Source organism: Phacochoerus africanus, chromosome 10, assembly GCF_016906955.1.
Source record: "Phacochoerus africanus isolate WHEZ1 chromosome 10, ROS_Pafr_v1, whole genome shotgun sequence".
Taxonomy (NCBI): Eukaryota; Metazoa; Chordata; class Mammalia; order Artiodactyla; family Suidae; genus Phacochoerus; species Phacochoerus africanus.
This window is the reverse complement of record NC_062553.1, coordinates 95,888,360-95,908,595: the sequence shown is the minus strand read 5'-3', so window position 1 is coordinate 95,908,595 and position 20,236 is coordinate 95,888,360. Positions and strand designations below refer to the sequence as shown.

At 36.7% G+C, this 20,236-nt stretch overlaps 2 protein-coding genes across 11 annotated transcripts in view; one reads left to right on the top strand and one right to left on the bottom strand.

Annotated features, from left to right (window-relative positions):
• SCLT1 (sodium channel and clathrin linker 1) overlaps nucleotides 1-5,306 on the bottom strand; it is a 256,137-nt gene extending 250,831 nt beyond the window's left edge. For 3 of the 4 annotated variants that reach the window (XR_007137479.1, XM_047798622.1, XM_047798620.1), the window contains exon 1: nucleotides 4,742-5,306. Coding sequence is in view for 3 of the 4 variants with exons in the window: in XM_047798622.1 (XP_047654578.1) it covers nucleotides 4,742-4,775 (34 nt within the window). In the remaining variant the exon portion in view is untranslated. The remainder of the gene's footprint in view (nucleotides 1-4,741) is intronic. The other variant, XM_047798621.1, reaches the window with a different exon arrangement.
• An 83-nt stretch (nucleotides 5,307-5,389) lies between these two features.
• C10H4orf33 (chromosome 10 C4orf33 homolog) overlaps nucleotides 5,390-20,236 on the top strand; it is an 84,993-nt gene continuing 70,146 nt past the window's right edge. For 3 of the 7 annotated variants that reach the window (XR_007137544.1, XM_047799141.1, XM_047799142.1), the window contains exons 1-4: nucleotides 5,390-5,496; nucleotides 6,383-6,453; nucleotides 15,084-15,264; nucleotides 18,229-18,289. Coding sequence is in view for 2 of the 7 variants with exons in the window: in XM_047799141.1 (XP_047655097.1) it covers nucleotides 15,084-15,264; nucleotides 18,229-18,289 (242 nt within the window). In the remaining 5 variants the exon portion in view is untranslated. The other 4 variants (XR_007137546.1, XR_007137545.1, XR_007137547.1 and 1 more) reach the window with 4 other exon arrangements.

Here is a 20,236-nt window from a genome sequence, read left to right as displayed (position 1 = left end):
ATAAAAATAAGTTGGGGAGTTCCCGTCATGGCTCAGAGGTTAATGAACCCAATTAGTATTCATGAGGCTGTGGGTTTGATCCCTGGCCTTGCTCAGTGGGTTAAGGATCCGGCATGAGTTGTGGTATATGTCGCAGACGCAGCTCAGATCCCGTGCTGATGTGACATAGGCCAGCAACTGCAGCTCCGATTCGACCCCTAGCCTGGAAACCTCCATATGCTGCCGGTGGAGTCCTGAAAAGACAAAAAGACAGAAATAAATAAATAAATAAATAAATATAAAAATAAAATAAGTTGGGAAGGAATTAAGGAAATGGAGAAAATGAAGGGTTCAAAGGATAGAGGTCTTAATGAAGTCAAAGTAGGAGTAAGGTATTTGTGTTTAAGATTTCAAAACTAGGGCAAATTTAATAGGACTTCTGCTTATGTTCAAGATAAAGCAACATGGTCTCCTTTCCCATCTAACATGACTAAAAAACAAATAAATGAAACAGTGGTTTGCAAGACACCCAAGACATGAGACATCAGACACTGGTAATGAAGTGAGATTTATGATGGCCTCAGCTTAATGACTTGAGTGACACTGATGTAGGCAGAGATCAAGAGACTCTCTTAGTTATGGAGATGAAGCTTAGATTCAGTGGAAACCAAGTAAACTAGAATTGACAGGACAAAGACTAGGAGAGAAAGCAGCACAGAGAGAACTCTTTATACACAAGTTCTGTGAAAGGTCTGTCTTGTGTAAACAACAGAATACTGAGTAACTCCTTAGTAGAGAAATTGAATTTATGGTTTAAAATATTTCCACACAAAAAAAATCTAGGTCCAAGTGGCTTTACTGGTAAATTCTACCAACCATTTAAGGAAGAAGTAATACCATTCTACACAAACATCTAGAAAACAGAAGAGGACAAAATATTTTCCAAGTAATTCTATGAGGCCGGCATTACCTGACACCAAACCCAGAAAAAGACATTAGAAAAATTTTATTCAAAGGTTTTATGAACAGAGACATTAAAATTTTAAATAAACTTTTAAAAGATCAAGTTCAACAAAGTATAAAAAAGATAATACATTATGACCAAGAGGAGTTTATCCTAAAAGGTAAACAGATTTAACACTTGAAAAGTAAACAATGTAGGAGTTCCTGTCGTGGCGCAGTGGTTAACGAATCCAACTAGGAACCATGAGGTTGCGGGTTCAGTCCCTGCCCTTGCTCAGTGGGTTAACTATCCGGTGTTGCCGTGAGCTGTGGTATAGGTCGCAGACGCGGCTCGGATCCTGCATTGCTGTGGCTCTGGCTTAGGCTGGTGGCTACAGCTCCAGTTCGACCCCTAGCCTGGGAACCTCCACATGCCTCAGGAGCGGCCCAAGAAATGGCAAAAAAAAAAAAGAAAAGTAAACAATGTAAATCGCTCTATTAAAAAACTAAAAACAAAACAAACAAACAAAAATCTGATCATCTCAATAAATGTAGAACAAGCATTTGGGAAAAAAAAATCCAACATCCATTCTGATAAAAACTTTCGGAAAACTAGGGACAGAAAGGAGCGTCCTCAACCTAATAAGAATGTCTATGAAAAACTAGAGCTACCATATTTAATTTTGAAAAACAGATGCTTTCTTCCTAAAATCAGGAACAACATAAGGATGTCCATGCCAACCATTTATGTTCAACACCCTACTTCAGGTTCTAGCTAGTACAATAAGGCAAGAAAATGAAATGAAAAGCATACAAAGTGGAACTGAAGAAGTAAAACTGTCTTTACAGGTAAAAATATTGTCAATGTAGAAAACAAAACCTATTAGAACTAATCAGTGAGTTTAGATATACTGCAGGGTCAAATACACATACACACACAAAGTATATCTATATACTGACAATGGTAAATCAGAAATTAAAAGAATAATACCATTTACAATCGTATCAACAACAATACACAGGGAAAAATATGACACAAAATGTGCAAAACCTATGTACTAAAAACTATAAAATACTGCTTAGAAAAAAATAAGAGAAATATTTTCTCATTAGTCAGAATACTCAATATCATTAAATGAATTCTATACAAACTGATCAAGAGATTCAATACCTATCAAAATTCCAGAATCTTTTTTGTAGTAACTGACAAGCTGTTTCTAAAATTTATATAGACATGCAAAGGACCTATGACAGTCAAAACAACTGTGAAAAAGAAAAAATCTGAAAAGCTAACGCTATCTTACTAAAAAACTGTAATAATCGACACTAGGATATTGGTTTCCAGATAGACAGATCAATGGGAAAGAATAAAAGAAAAATGGATCTACACAAATTAAGTACAATTGATTTTTAACAAATAATGCAAAGGTAATTTAATGGAGAAAAGATAACCTTTTCAATTGGGCATCCAAACACACAAAAAAAGTGAACCTTGACCCTTACCTTATACCTTGTACAAAATTTAAGTCAAAATGGATCACAGATTTAAATGTAAAACCTGAAACTACAAAAATTCTAGAGGACTATATAGAAAATCCTTGCAGCCTTGGTTAAGGCAAAGATTTCTAGATATGACATGTCCATAAAATAACAAAATAATGAACTGAACTTCATCAAAAGTGAAAACTTTGGCTGTTCCAACAGTTGTGCAGTAGTTTAAGAATCCGAGTGCAGCAATTTCAGTAGCTGTGGAAGCACATGTTCAATCCCTGGCCCAGCACAGTGGGTGAAGGATCTGAGGCTGCTGCGCTGCAGCATAGGTTGCAGCTGCAGCTCAGATTCAATGCCTGGCCCAGGAACTTTCAAATGCCGCAGGTGTGGCCATTTAAAAAAAAAACCAAAACCTGTTAACTTCAGCTCTGTGAAAGACCCTCTTAAGAGAATGAAAAGAGAATGAAAAGTATGCTCACTGCTCATACCCCACTACAAGAATGAATTCTTCATTCCTTAACTTGATATATGAGTTTCTCCTTGAACAGGTCCCTAAGGACTATCAGATCTTTCCTCTCAGAGGAAGAAGGGTGTAATACGCTACAACAAGTAAAAGGAAGCTCAAAATCAATAGAAATCAATGTAGAAATAGTAAGAGGAAGGTGGGAAAAGGGCAAGCTTCCTATATTTACCAGAGTTGGTCAACTAATATGGTCACTCACCAGCTACGACTGCCATGTGAGGTCCAATTAAAAGAAAAGGGGAGATTCATAGACGTCAACACTCAAATTTCATTTCTTCATGTAAATTCTATCATTCCATGCCCCATCTTCCTGAATAAGCAGTTATTTAAAGCGTCCAAGCCTTTGCTTCTGCCATTCCATCTGAGGATTTCCTTCTTCTACTCACTTGTATTCTTCTACTCACAACTCAATTTTCAAGAAGTAATTTACTATGCTTCTACAGTTCTCTCTGGTATTTGAACTTAAGTTTTATTTAAAAATTCTGGCTGGTACATTCCTCCAAATCTCTTAGTTTGAGTGCCTGAGGTACTCTCTCCAACCAAATCAAACTCTTCACCACCCAATCTTACCCTACAATACTCAATGGTGGCCAGCTAGTCCTCCATATGGGATATTTCCACTTCACATCTGAGAAATAATGCTAATGTTATAGTATCATTATAGTGTTATTAACGATTTAGATGATAAAAACTGTGCACTTAATATATCCTAGATATCATGCTAAGTGTTTTATTTGCATCATCTCATTTAATTGCCATGTCGACCCCATCAGGGTTATTGTGCTATTATACCCATTTGACAAATGAGCAAACTGAGGCACAGAGAAGCTAAATAACTTGTCCAAGGTCAAAAACCTAGAAAGAGAGCTAAAATATGAGCTCAGACTGAATCCTGAGGCTGAGTTCTTAACCACTGGTCTATAATACCTATACTCTGTGCAGTGGTCCTAAAAACAAACAAAAAAACAGCAAATAAGGCCCTTCGAATTTGTCCCTTTCAGCTCCACTTCCATTTCCCCATATACAACATATTCCATTCAAACCAACCTTTTTAAAGGTTTTAACAAAGCATGTTCTAGTCCCTTCAACGTTGCAGATACTGTTTAATTTGCCTACAGTTCTTTATTGAGTACATTCATATTAGTACGTCAAGTTTCAGCCCAAATAGCACCTTCCTTGACCACAGTAAATTATAACCCTGTAACAACAGTTAATGTTTGTTTAGCACAGTCAGAAATTACTCTATATCCTTTACATATTCTAACAATCATTTAATCATTCCAACAATCCTGTGAGGAAACCGAGGCAAAAGAATTGGCAATTGCTGTCACTTTATTGTATTTATGGAATTTATGTATATCCCTCCTCATATTCTTGGAGGGTAGAACAGCCCTCATCTTTGTAGTAGCTATGCTTGTATAGCTTCTGGCATATAATAAAAACAGGAGGCGCTCAATAAACATCTTTTGAACAAATGGCCACAGCTTTCCCTTTAGGTTCTAACTGCAGACTTGGACACTCTTCCTGGCCATCAACCCTCTAATTTCCCCAGAGCACGCGAGGAGCATAACAAACAAGCGTGTAGTGGAGTCCTACTTAAGGCTAAGGAACCTTTAAGTATTTACCAAACGGTTTTGCAGAAGTATATATCCATCCTCATATATACCACCAAGCTCTTTCTGCAGCTAATTTCTTAAAGTTTTTACAAATTTCGATGCATCCATCAGGCATGTAGAAAACATTACTCAACGATGACGACATTAAACATTCATATAAGAATTCTCAAAAAAGGAATGTGGAGCTTACTTTGATCTCTCAGAAACTTGATTTCAGTGGCCATGTAGATACAATTTTAGCTTGGAGCTTTCACCACTTTTACTTTTCTCAAAAAGACACAAAGCAGGCTGTGCGGGGAAAACAAAACCAAAGCAATGCCTCCGAGGTTGTCTAGCACTCGAGTGCTGTAATCAGAATCCTACTCACGCGGCATCAACAGCCCCGCCGCGCCTTCCTTCTTCCGACTCTCAGGCGAGTCCCTCGCTCAAATGAGGCACCAAAGATTTCAGGTTTGCTGGAGACCTGCTAAATTAGTTCCCTTCCACGTTCACCCGAATCCCAGCCAGGGGGGAACAGGGACGCGTGTGAATACAGGCGTCCGGCGGGTCACTCCAGGTCGTGTCGGGCCACTCAGGAGAGCGCCGAGGGAACCAGCGGGCAGCCGTGTGGCGGCGTCCTTGGTGGAGCCAGGAGCTACTCCAAAGCGGCCGGGAAGCCCGGGACCAGCATCGGAAATCGACTGGGCCCGCCCAGCGACTTTGAAACCGGTGCCCCAGACCGCTCCTTAGAGACGGTGACGCCGCCTGCGTCTTTACGCGTGCGTCAGCGCTTACGTCACCACGCTTCCTGGAGTTCTCTCACGCTATTGGCTATCTGTCAAGCGATGGGCGGAGCTGTAGGAACCTGGATGACAGCGGGCTGAGCCACCTGTGAAGCGGCGAGCGCGCTGTGGGGCCTGTGTTCTTTCTTTAAAGAACGCCTGCCCCTCCCAAATTTAAACGTAGGTAGGGAATTAAATATATAGTTTAAATACCACAGTATTTTTGTTACTGGGAGAACCCGCTGGCCAAATGGGGTGGTGAAAAACGCTTAGGTTTCTGCGTCTGGGGGCGGAACCCGGACTTCAGAGTCTGCTTCCAAACCTGTCCTTCTGGAGGATTTATGAGTATGAATTTGTTATCCTCAGAAGCTAGGTACGTGGGTGTTTGGAGAACTGACACAGCTGTTGTTTAAATAGTTAACCGTGAGCAATAAGGGAGGTAGGTAGAAGTACTACAAAGATCCTGCAAATTCAGCAGTTATTTCTTTAGCGATAACTTTGCTTCCTCAAAAAAAGAAGGAAAGACAAAAGTTACGTTCTTCGCAAGAAAAAAATTAGGTAAAACTTTACATTTGTAAATGGATTACAATCCCCATTTCTAAAAATTGATTTTGTCTAGATGTGTCTAGATTTAGATGTCTTTTTTTTTTTTTTAACAGCATTAGAGGAAATTTCAATGCCAGCAATAAAAATGTTAACTTGAGGCCAGCCACCAGTTAGTGCTTTTTAATCAAATATGTGTGTTTATGGGTTAAGTTTATGAGCAGGCCATAGATACAGCTCGATGTAGCTTTCTCTTTAACAGATTAAGAAGTTTTTGTTGTCTTGTACTCGTTATGCTCTATAAACAAAGTAATGCTGGCAGAATGTATTAAGACGTTTTTCAAATGCATCCAGTGGTATCCACTTAGGTATTTGAAGTCCTGTTACAGGTTTTCTGTATACTAGCTATTAGGGGAATGAGATGGTCCCTTCCTCTAAACACTGGTTGTAAACAGGGAGGTGTATCTAATAACTATAGAAAGTTTAATTTAGCATTGAATAAAGATTGTACTTGATTTCGTTTTCAGTGGCTGTGAATTAACACAAAAACTTGTTGGAAGGAGAAACTGAGAGTGCTAGCTGCAGCTCTTTTTTGCAGGTCAGTGTGTGTATCTTTCCATGAATCTCTCACTTCTCAAGGACTTGCTTGTATCTTCCCCTACAATTGAAACATATACTGTCATAGGGTGATTTAGCTTGGCACCAAGCAAGTAGTCATACACTTAACTCTACATTTACACTACAAGTTGATATTAGTTTGGGTGAGAGCAAACAGTACTTTCTGGGTGTAAATGATGAGGTGGTCTCTGCAGTGAATAAATTGAATATCTGAAATTGGAATTTTACCTTTGTACTTGAATTATTTGGCCTGTATGGTCAAGGTCAATACAAACTGTAGTTTTAGGGGTTTGTGGTGTGTTTTTTTTTTGTTTGTTTGGGGGGGATTGTTACAAGATTTTTACTGGTTGAATTTTAATGAAGTGTTTTCAAAATAGTTCTCAACTTTTGGAAACAAGTGCTATGATTCCAGTTATCTTTAAAGTATACCGCTAGTCTTTTTCCTTTTAAAGCTTCCCTTGTGTTTTCTACCTAATTACCCCAAGGTGTCTTCTTCCTGCAGCTTCTATCTTACTGTTTGGCAGTTTGACTCCAGACTCTATCATAGTACCTAGAACACACTGAGCACACAATTAGTATCTGCTAAAGGAATTAAAGAATTTGGTGAACAGGAGTTCCCATTGTGGCTCAGTGGGATAAGAATCCAACTAGTATCCATGAGGATGCGGGTTTGATCCCTGGCCTTGCTCAGTGGGTTAAGGATCTGGCATTGCTGTGGCTGTGGTGTAGGCCAGTAGCTGCCTGATTTGACCCCTAGCTGGGGAACTTCCATATGCCGAGGGTGTGGCCCTAAAAAGAACAACAACAAAAAAAGAATTTGGTGAATGTGCATGGAAAGTATCTATTACTGTAATTGAGTACAGGAAATGAGAAGAAGGAGAGAAAAGTACTTTGTGTTTAAACATTCTCTAGTCACTAATATGTGTTTTTATATTAATTGTATTTCTGCAATAAGGAAAACCCTTGAAAATTATTAATAGATTTCATTAATATTACTTTATACAATAAATTGACATTGAGCATTGAGTATGTAGAGAAAGCATCATGAAGAATACAAAGTTGGAAATTTAAGGTAGGATCAACACTTTATTTAGCATTGTCTGATATTATTAAATGCCATAAAAAGTGACTTTTAAAGGTTTTTGTGTGTGTGTGTGTGTGTGTGTGTTTTTTTTTTGTCTTTTTTGCTATTTCTTGGGCCGCTCCCGCGGCATATGGAGATTCCCAGGCTAGGGGTCCAATCGGAGCTGTAGCCACCGGCCTACGCCAGAGCCACAGCAACAGGGGATCCGAGCGGCGTCTGCAACCTACACCACAGCTCAGGGCAACGCCGGATCCTTAACCCACTGAGCAAGGGCAGGGACCGAACCCGCAACCTCACGGTTCCTAGTCGGATTCGTTAACCACTGCGCCACGACGGGAACTCCAAAAAGTGATTTTTTAAAAACTCACTAATTATATTTGATTAGCCAAGAGAAGAATGGCTTAGAAATTCAATCTCTTTTTAAACTTTTTTTATTATAATTATTGTAGTAAAAAACATAGAATATGAAATCTACCCTTAATTTTCAAAGTGTGGAGTACAGTGTCATTAACTATATGCATACCATTGTACAGTAGATCTCTAGAACTGTTTCACCGTGCATGACTGAAACTCTATACCTAGGGAACAATAATGCCCCATTTCTTCTCCCACCAAAAGTGATTCTTATAAAACAAAAATAGTCATTCTAGTAAAACAAACACAAAAGCTATTTTTCCCCCCAAGAAAGTTTTTTTTAAGTATAAGCAGAATATATTTAGGCTGAACCATGTAAAACTGCTGATTTTTTTTCCAAAACTTCGTATGGTTTAACTTAATACTTTATTTAAAAACACTTAAATAATGGTAAGACACCAATGTAATGTCTGATCTTGCAGATCAGGAGAAAATCATGGTGACTTTATGTAAACATGTAGAATATGTACCCTCAGAGTAGCTATGAAGTTCAGGTGCAGTGACTCCTTGCTGAATTAAACCTACAAATCCTATTAAAAATTTGGTAACTCTTAGCAACTAAAATACAGAGGAATTCCATTATTTGGAAATACTGTAATTCTATAAATTACTGCCTTTTTTTGAGACATTTAAAACTTTATATGTGATTATGGTATGAATTTATTTCTATTCCTATATAGAAGCAGTCAGTTCATACTGCCTTGGTAAAAGAGACCCTAAATGAAGGAAATGCTGAAATAGCTAAGATAGTTAAGACTGAGCCAAACAGAAACATAGCTTTAGAGCACTTAACCATATTTTATGATCTCAAATCTAAGACTATCCTAATCTCAAGACTATCAGAAACATTTAATGATTTTAACAGAAAAATATTTTCTTTAGGCAAATCTATATACTTTAATAATAATAATCTTTTTTTAAACCACTTACTATGCACCAGGTACTGTTGTAAATGCCATGTATATATGTAAATAACTCATTTAATCCTCACAAAACCTTGTAAGGCCAGTGATTTTTTTTTTTTTTTTTTTTTTTTTTGCTTTTTAGGGCTGCACATTCGGCATATGGAAATGGAAGTTCTCAGGCCAAGCGTGGAATTGGAGCTGCAGCTGCCAGCCTAGCCACAGCCATAGCAAGTCGGGAACCGAGTGGCGACCTAAGCCACAGCTCAGGAGAACAGGGGATTCTTAACCCACCAAGCGAGGCCAGGGATGAAATGCGCATCCTTATGGATACTAGTTGGGTTGTTTCTGCTGAGCCACACCATGAACTCCGTATAGTTGATTTTTAACATTGTGCAGTAATTTAAAATGTTGCTGAGTCACCCTGCCTTCTTAGAGAAAACAGCTCAAACGCAAGTGAGAAGATTAAGTCCTCAGATGTTCACCGGAGGGTTTTCAGCAGGTGTCTTCTCGATCCTCCACGCCCCTCCCCTGGAATGGGCGGTTAGCTGTGGGCTAAGCCTGATGAGGAGCCAGCGAGTGTTGGACTGAGAAGAGCTTACTGGTCTGTGCTCTCTTCTTATACGTTTTCACTCTGTCATTCCTCCCAACTTCTCCCAGTCTTGTTGATACTTTTTCCGGCAACTTATTTTTCAGCTGCTCCTTGTGCCAGCAGTTTACTCCCGCTTTCACTCTGACTTGCTCATTTCTCCGTTTCTCTCTTAAATGGGCGGGCATGGGGGTGGGGGTGGAGAAGGCATACTGAAAAAAAATCATTATTATAGAAACCTAAAAAAATTTCGTTAATAGAGGATTTGGAAATTTTCCTTACGAAATGTTCTGTTGACAAAATACCTCTCCATTACTTACTTCTTTTAATCTTTGTGGAATTTTTTTTTTTTTTCCTTTCTAGGCTCTAATGCCCCGGCGTTCTGTCTCCATTCTCTTCCTTCGTTTCCTTTTGAAGGTCTTCCCATAGTACAAGTAAAGCGTGAAAACAATTTAAAAGCTATTTTTCAGTTAAAAAAATTTTTTTTAATGATTGCACCCGAGGCATATGGAAATTCTCAGGCAGGGGATCGGACCCAAGCCACAGCTGCCGCCGGCCAGGGATGGAACCTGCACACTGGCAGAAACTCCAGCAGCTGCAGTTGAAATCTTAACCCACTGTGCCATAGTGGGAACTCCGAATTTTTCACCTTTGTTTTGATGAAAAAGTAATTTGAAGAATAAAAGTTAAAATGTGGAAAAACACAGATTAATACTAAACCTTCTTGCTAAGAAAGTCTAAATAGCCAACATTAAAATTGTATAATAGGATGGTGTTCACCTTGAAAGAACTTATTCTTTCAGTAATATTTCTAATGTTCATTCTGACTTTTTAGAAGTGTTCAGCCTGTGTACAAGGGAGAGAAGTAGTCACCATGCTTTTTGAGAGATCCAGCCTTAAATTGGACTTAAAAATATTTTTAATTATTTATTTTTGAATAGTAATGCAGTTTCATTATAGTATAAAATTCAAATAGGTTGGAAAAAAAGTGATGCAGTTGAAAGTAATTCTTGCTTCCTCACCTGTCGTAGGTAGATAATTCCCCCCAAAGAGGAAATCACTGCTACAATGGTTTCTTGTATGTGCTTTCTGAGATAGTATACGCATTCACAACTGTATATGCAAGTAGTCTTCCTTTTTATTAAATGTGTACCTTTGGCACTTTCCTTTTTACAGTTATGTTTTAGATGTATATGTAGAGCTGCTTCACTCTTTTAACAGCTGTATGATATTTCATTGTGTGATGTGACATAATTTATTTACTAGTCTTCTACTCATGGGTATTTAAGTTGCCTAAAGTATTTTATTATTCTAGACAGTGTTACAGTAAATATCCTCATATTTGCGTCATTTTAGATATATGTAGGTATAATAATTCATAGAACTAGAATGGTTCAAAAGTTATTTTTTATTTTCCATTTTGATAAATATTGAGAGATTGCTCTTGACAGAGGCTGTACCAATTATGCTCCAATGACAATATGTGATTATCACAGCATTTTGTCAAATTATCTAATCCTTGACAATCTAAGTGGAAAATAGTAATTTATTTTCATTTTAGTTAGCATTTCTATAATTTTTAATGAAACTGAACATTTTGCATTTTCCTTTTGTGAACTGGCTGCTCACACCTTTACTTATTTTTCTGTTGGGATAATCTTTTCCGTATTGATTTATGGGTAGAAGCCCTTTAAACATTACAAAAATTAGTTATTTGTCTGAACTATGAGTTGCAGGTATTTTTTTTCCTAAACTGTCTCTGATTTTGTAATTGTGGGGTTTTTTGGTAGAGGTAGGCAGCTTTTTGCTTATATTTTTAAAATTTTTCTATAGCCAAATGTATTATTCTTTTAGGACTTCTAGGTTTGGGATTATGTTTTAAAAGGGTTTTTCTACTATAAGATAATCTTTTTTAAAATGCTTTTTAGGGCTGCACCTGAAGAATATGAAAGTTCCCAGGCTAGGGGTCCAATCAGAGCTACAGCTGCTGGCCTACACCACAGCTTTTGGTAGCGCCAGATCCTTAACCCACTGAGCAAGGCCAGGGATAGAATTGGCATCCTCATGGATGCTAGTCAGATTCGTTTCTGTTGCGCCACAATGGGAAATCTTGTAAGATCATCTTTTAAAAACAATCTCCTGTTTTTTTCTTTCTTGTTTTTATATGGTTTGATTTTAATGTTTACATCTTTGGTTCTTTTAAAACTTAGTTTTGTGTAGGGATTCAGCTTAATTAAATTGGACTGCAAAATGAATCAATTGATAATGGATCCAATTGGTTAGGTATGTGAGACCTTGTTGATTAGCTACCTGAGAACCATTCCCAACTTCCCATAGACTTTCTTATACTTTGTTTTCTTCAGCACTGGTATGGTGCCTAAAACAGAGTAACTAAAAAATCTCTGATAAACTAATTTGAAAGGATGTTTCCAGATATGATATATGATCTCAGTTATTTGCCATTGTTTTGGTACATAATATTGAAAGAGGTAGTGGTACCACTAATACAGTTGATTTCTCCTGCATAACATCTTAGAATAATGAAATTTTAGATCCAGAAACTAGAACTGTTATTCTCTCCACAAGTAAATAATGTTACTTACAGGCATTCTAGCTGGGGAGCTGGGGATGGGAAAACAGTAAACAAATATATCATGCAATGTAAGGGCTGTGAATCAAAAAAAGAGCAGTGTATTGGTAATGGAAAATGACAGGGAGTGGAATGCTGCAAGAATGCCCAGTAGCCCAAGTCACAAAGGACATGAATAGTTTAATCGTCTCTACTTCATATGAGTACACATGCAATCAGTGAGGTTAAGCCTCCACAGCCCTCAGTGGCCCCAGGAAGTCAAAAGAAGAATCAATTGTCTCTGTCTGGGTCTGTGTTACCTCTGAATTATATTGTAAACTAGTGGGCAGGACTATAATTTTTAGGTTAATTTTGTTATAAATGTTGCATATACTTAGTGACATGAGTGTTCATTAAGCAAATTAACACATTTGTTATTCTGATAAAAAATAAAGCCATTTATGCAGTTAAAGCCAAAGCAATAGTTTGTCTTTGAACGTGTCAACTATGGCACTCCTCCCTACTGGTTGATATTTCTTGCAGTAATTTTCAAACATTGCTCAAAGAAATCTTAGGGGGAAGGCAGAAGGAACCAGTAGAAAGACTTGTGGTACCGCTACGGTAAACTGTCAATAAGAGTAGCTCTGCTTTTATTGTTTATTTCTTCTTCCATTTAAAATTACATTTTGGGGAGTTCCCACTGTGGCTCAGTGGTAACAAACCTGACTGGTATCCACAAGGACATGGGTTCAATCCCTGGCCTTACTCAGTGGGTTAGGATCCAGCATTGCGGTGAGCTGTGGTGTAGGTTGCAGAAATGGCTCAGATTCTCCATTGCTATGGCCATGGTGTAGGCTGGCAGCTATAGGTCCAATTCAACTCCTGGCCTGGGGACTGCCATATGCTGCAGGTGCGGCTCTAAAAATAAATAAATAAATAAATAAATAAATAAATAAATAAATAAATAAGATTACATCTTGAAGTAATTGGAAACCTCTCTCTCACCATGAGACTCATCATGTGAGCCTGAAAGTGATGAGCTATTTTTAAGGCACTTCTCTAGATGTGGTTTTATTCCAGTTAGATGTAGAGATATGGCCTAAAAGAACTAGGAGTTGAAAATGCCCTGGTGGAAATTTTGCTGCATTTTTTTGTGCAGCATTTTTGTGGATATGGTGATTGTGTGGAGACTTATAGTGATCTACCAAAATTTCCTAGTCACTGAGCTATATTTTGCCAGGATTATCAAGAACTGTTAAATCCTAAATTATGAGTGTGGCATATTCTCTCAGCATATTGGTGTCAGAATCAGATTTAATCTGCATTTCGAGCATCTTGGTTTATTTTTATTTCTCTCTATATGCTGCAAGAGGGTAATTACTAATACCAAAATTTGGGGTTGAAGATGATGCATTTATTTTTGAAGAATATTTCAACTAAAGAAAATAAATTTATTATTGAGATACATTATTCCATGCAAATCAGGACTAAATTCCACATAAATCAGAATCAATTTATACAGTTTTATCACTCACTGAACTTATTTCAATGACGGAGAATATAAATTGCTGAACACATGCTATTGGTTGCAATACAGGAACTATTTTTTTAATAGTAGAAGTTATCAAAATTTGTTAGCATATAATGAAAATTGAGAAAAGCTACATACTTTACAAAAAAGTTTTCAGAAATCTTGTATTTTTTATGTGACACCAAGCTTATATATTTGGATCTCCCAGTACTTGGTACATACAGTACATATTTGCTGAAATCAATTTATTCAAGTATATTTTTATAAAACTATCACATTGCATACCTTAAATATATATAAATGTGCCTGTTATACCTCGGATCTGAAAAAAAATTGAAGAAATTATTTAAAATGTAAAACGTTATTACCTGCAGTAAAATTAACATGAAGCAAGGATATGCATTCAGAGACTTCAGATAAGAGAAATTAGTCTGGAAATATCATTTACTAATCAAGTTTATATTTTGAACAAAACATAAGGACCTAGTATCATTTAGGGGGATCTGTAACTCCTAAAATAAAAGTTTTCATGTGTTTGCATATTTCCGAAATGCATTATTCTGGGAAAGCATGGCTGTGATAGGTTTAATTTCTTGATTTATTAGCTATTTGACCTCAAACAAATCTATTTCTTCATTTGTAATGAGGATGATAATGGTTCACCTGTAAGTTCTTATGAAATTGAATGAAATAATGTTTATAAAATACCTGATCCATAGTGTTCAACAAATCATAATTTTATTAATATAATACTATGTCTTTCCATTTAATCCTTAGAGTAATAATTGAAAATGCAAATATTGCTTGTGTTAGATGTACCTAGTCTGTTTCAGAATTTAAATGAGAGCAGATTTTGTTCCCATATTTCAGTTAGAGAGAAGGGATTAACCAAGCAACTCGTCATTTAGCACCTGAAATACCAAAAATTGAAAAGGCTAAGAAAATCCACACCCTGAGACTAAGGAAGACAATTTTAAATTCTGCCTACCTTCAAAAGGTTGAAGCCCTTCTCCACTCCCAGCCTAAAAAGAAAAGCGTTTTAACCAAAAGAGCAGGTGTTAGCAGTAATGCTTATACTCATTTGTGGAGATTTTTAAAAATCAAATTGAATTTTATTATAATGATCTTGATTCCCAGGGAATCCAGTAATTAATTAATGTGCTTGTTTTACAATAATACAATGACATATCAACTCATAGTGCTTATAATTGTTAAGTATATGAACAATTTGCAGCAGATTTAATTGCATTTCTTATTTCTTATAAATGATTTTGATATACTCTTTACAAGGTAGCTCAAGCTGGACATAAACTTAAAAAGAAAAGAAGTCTGAAAGCTTTTGGAATCCAACCACCTATTTTGTAACAGAATTCTATGTCTGGAATTTACCGTAACACACATGGCCTTTTGACTCTCAGAAGCATGCTGTTTTCACTCTGCTGCCTTCGTTTCTTTCTAAAGGAAACACTTATAAATTATTAAAGAGTTTGTTTTAATGTTTTTTCCCTTAAAAATCTTCAGATGGATTTTAAAATTGAACACACTTGGGATAGTTTTCCAGTGAAGCATGAGCCAGTGTTTGTCAGGCTGAATCCAGGCGACAGAGGAGTGATGATGGAAGTTAGTGCTCCATTTTTCAATGATCCTCCAGCCCCGCTAGGAGAACCGGGAAAACCTTTCAATGAACTGTGGGATTATGAAGGTAAGTGGAAGTACTGTATTTTATTGCAAACATAAATCTTTTTATAATAACCTCTCAGAACTATTATTTTATCTTGCTGCAAGGCAGTAAAGTGCTTCTCAGCAACTGACATGTGCAGTTTCTGGTATTTCCTACCAATCTCTCATTCTGACTTTTTCACCATTACCTATATGACTTCAACTATATGACTAGAACTGTGAAAAATGTCAATTACAAATCCAGATTTTTAAATTGCTGTTATATCTCCTTCCTTTTCCTCTGTTACCTATCTTAAGAAGAGTTTAGCATTCCTGTTTTGTTTTTAAGTATCTTCAAATGGCAACTTTAACCTTAAAAAGTTTCCATAAACCTTCTTTATGGAAGTTTAGGTGTTTTACTTATTATAAAAGCACCATCAACTTCAACATGATATGTAGTTTTTACTATAAACTGGCAAGTAATCTCACACATCAAATGAAGGCTAAAAGACATGGCATGAAATTACAGTTTCAGGTTTGATATATGATCACCTTCTAATATATCGTAATTAAGCTACCAAACATATCTTCATGAAATGCTCTTTATAATGCCATTCCCTAGATTACAAATCATATCTGTCCCTAAGATAAGATTCAGATCCTTCCCATAAGCTTTCAGGGTATTCATGAATTGAGCTATAATATTAAACCAAGAGCTTTTGATTCCCAAAAGACCGATAGTCTCACTGTGCATATTCTCACTCAGGTACCTTTTCTCATTCTAGTGCCGCTGCCTCTAATGCATATGGTTCAAGGCGTAATTCAGGTTTCATTTCTTCAGAGAAACCTTTGATGACTCTTCCAGTCCATACTAACACCTGCTTTCTCTATCTGTATAGCATACAACTTGTCAGTGTTAATTTATCATGTTAAAAATATATTGTCTTTTATTGATGCAGAATTTATATGTACTAGTTTCCTTTGGTGTACACATTATGAGGTATCTATTATTTGATGTACACAGTATGAGTTATCTAATGGAGGTACTACGGATGCTGAAGTCAACAAGTCCTAAACTCAACTCATCCACTTCTCTCATAAACCTGCTTCTTTTCCTAATTGCCCAGTCTCAATCAATGGCACTATAATACATCAAATGACAAATAACAGAAATGTGAGATCTTTCTAAGAAATACTTCTCTCTCACTCTCCATATTTGGATCTATTTATTAAGTCCTACCAATTTAACCTCCTAAATGTTTTTGTGATTCAGTATCTCTTCTTCAACCTACAATCCTTACTGTAGATAAAAGACTAAGAGGGACAATAAGACACTGAATTGTTGATGGGACTATATCTATGTCTTAGATTTTATTATTATAAAAATAACACAAGGAAAACTAGAAACAACTTAAATATCTATCAATAAAGAATTATGTGAGAGTTCCCTTTGTGGCTCAGCAGTAAGAAACCTGAGTAGTATCTATGAAGATGCAGTTTTGATCCCTGGCCCCACTTAGTGGGCCAAGTATCCAGAGTTGCTGTGAGTTGCAGTATAGGTCCCAGTCATGGCTCAGATCTGGTGTTACTGTGGCTGTGGTGTAAGGTGGCAGCTGCAGCTCTGATTCTGCTCCTAGCCTGGGGACTTTCATATGCCATGGGTGTGGCCCTAAAAAGAAAAAAAAAGAATTATGTGAATAAATCATAACATTCATAACATTCTATAGAGGAATACTGTGCAGTAATGAAAAGGAAAATATCTATATGCTGAAACACTGTGTTTGAGAGAGAGAAGAAAAAAAAGCAAGTTGTAAGCAAGAAATGATTTCATATATATTTTCTTACTCTATGTGGGTAAAATAGGTTGTGGAAGGACAGAAGTCTGACAGGTTTTAGAGCAAAATGAAAAGAAAAGGACTTTGTCTTTTTACTTCATATATGTTTGTATTATTTTAATAGTTTATAAGAAACATCTATCACATAATTATACAGTTTTTAAAATAAACATGGAAATTATAAAGAATTATATAGAAATTATAAAGAAATTACAGAGAAAAATCGCCTGCCTGTATACTACCTGACAGAGATAACCAGTCATAACCTTTTTGTGTACATTTTACAGACATTTGAACACAGGCACATATGCACATTTTTGTTTCATGTACATTTGGTTATTGCTTTGCAGTCAGCTTATCAAATATCATGGATATCTTCCTGTATAAAAATGCTTAACTATATATTTGATTTTAATGACTGCACTGTATTCTATTGAATAGAATACAGAAATTCCATAACTTGTTTAACAACTCTCCTTTACAATAGGAGATTTATATATATTACAGGAGTTAGCCATTTAGACCAGTTATTTTTGAGCAATACTTTGATGAATTGCATCTTACTTGTTTTTTCAGTTTGATTATTTTCTTAGGATAAATTCATAAAGTAAGATGACTGTCTCAGAATCTGTGGGGTAGTGTTCATTTCTGTACAACCTCAGCACACTAGAATTTATTAATATTTTTATTTTATAGCAATCTAATATGGAAAAAAATGATGCCATATTTTCTATGTCTTTCTTCTTCCAGGCAATGTCTATTTGTTTTCTCTCCCTTTTTCCTATTGGTGATATAGTTATAATTTAAAATAATGCATTAATTTATTTTATTTTATTTTGCTTTTTAGGGCCACACCTGCAGCATATGGAAGTTCCCAGGCTAGGGATCGAATCACAGCTGTAGCCACTGGTCTACATCATAGCCACAGCAACGCAGGATCCAAGCCGCATCTGTGACCTACACCAGCTCACAGCAACGCCAGATCCTTAACCCACTGAGTGAAGCCAGGGATGGAACCTGCATCCTCATGGATACTAGTCAGATTCGTTTCTGCTGAGCTACGACGGGAACTCCCCATTAATATGTTTTATATTCTAAAGGTATAAACCAATTTTTTTTATTGTTGAAGCAACATTAAATTTCTCAATATATCATATTTCTGTTTTCAAAAGTTGTGGAAGCATTTTTCTTGAATGACATGACTGAACAGTATTTAGAAGTTGAACTTTGTCCGTAAGTATAAAATATTTTTTCTAACTCATTACTACATATTTTGAACACATTATTCTCTAGTTATAAATCATATGGTTACAATAAAAGCTCACTAAATCCAGCTTACTAGAGAGAATGCTAACCTGAATTAATCTCAATTATATGTAATTTCTTACTTTCTAGTAAACGTATAAGTTTTTGAAAGTAGTATATTGTGTACAATATACTACTATATTATAGTATAATAGTGATAACTTAGCACAAGATACATCAGATAATTAGATTCTCTTTTGTTAAGAAATTATACCATGTGGAGTTCCCGTTGTGGCTCAGTGGGTTAAGAACCTGACATAGTGTCCTTGAGGATGTGTGTTGGATCCCTGGCCTTGCTCAGCGAATTAAGGATCTGGCATTGCCACAGACTATTGCATACATCACAGATGCAAATCAGATCTAGTGTTGCTGTGGCTGTGGTGTAGGCTGGCAGCTGCAGCTCCAATTTATTAGTCCCCTAACCTGGGAACTTCCATATGCCACAGATATGACCATAGAGAGAAAAGTAAATTTAAAAGATTATATAATAACTGTTATGTATAAAGTTAATAAATTCTAAAAGTTAAAAAAATCTTTAGCGTAGTTTGGTTTTAGATACATTGGGACAGTTAAGAATTATGGTTTTGCTTCAGGCAATCTACTCCTGTGATAGCCGCTAGGAAAAAATCTAAAGAATATCATTGTTTGAATTTACAAGAACTTTTTTTTTTCGTCTTTTTTTTTTAGGGCCGCACCTGACATATGGAGGTTCCCAGGCTAGGGGTCTAATCGGAGCTATAGCCACCAGCCACAGCCACAGTCACGTCGGATCCAAGCTGTGTCTGCAGCCTGCACCACGGCTCATGGCAACACCAGATCCTCAACCCACTGAGTGAGGACAGGGATCGAACCCGCAACCTCATGGTTCCTAGTTGGATTCGTTTCCGCTGCACCATGATGGGAACTCCTTGAATTTGCAAGAACTTTTATCCTCTTAGGATATTCTTAAGGTCACATAATAACAATAAAAATAAGCAGAGAACTTTTAAGTGGAAAAGAATATTTGTTTTCTGTTAGAATAGTCTCTTGAAGGAAATCCTTCCTGAAAAACTCCCAACAGACCATCTGTGTCAAAAATGTTTAGATAGGAGTTCCCGGCGTGGCACAGTGGTTAACAAATCCGACTAGGAGCCATGAGGTTGCGGGTTCGGTCCCTGCCCTTGCTTAGTGGGTTAACGATCCGGCGTTGCCGTGAGCTGTGGTGTAGGTTGCAGACGCGGCTCGGATCCCGAGTTGCTGTGGCTCTGGCGTAGGCTGGTGGCTACAGCTCTGATTCAACCCCAGCCTGGGAACCTCCATATGCCATGGGAGCGGCCCAAGAAATAGCAACAACAACAACAAAAAAGACAAAAGACAAAAAAAAAAGTTTAGATAAAGTTTTTTCTGGAGACAGTAAATTTGCTTCATTTAACTATTTGCTTCATTTAATCCTTTGATTCTTACTGCCCAGGCTAATCCCAGTTATGCTCCCATTAAAATTGTCTTTTGAGGATATATTATGCTTCTCTTTGGAAACATGATGTCAGTGTCAGAACTGGTGGTAAAAAGCAGGACAACACAACAGGCAGACATGTCGAGGGCAGTTGTGTGAGAAAATAGAAAAAAAATTAAGTCTTCAGACTGTTGAGTAATTTTAGATAATCTATACTTTTATTTTCTATCTTCCTAATAAGCTTCAAGACCATTTTCTTACAGAAATAACCCTTAGTAAAGTTGTTGGATTTTGACCTGGAAATTGGTTCCAGCTTCCCTTAGGATACCTTAATTTTTGAAAAGACTTTTATTACCAACTCCAAATACCCCACCCCTTTTCCATACTTTGTATCATCTAATTGAAGAATTTCATATAATTTCTTATTTAAAGAATATAGGGAG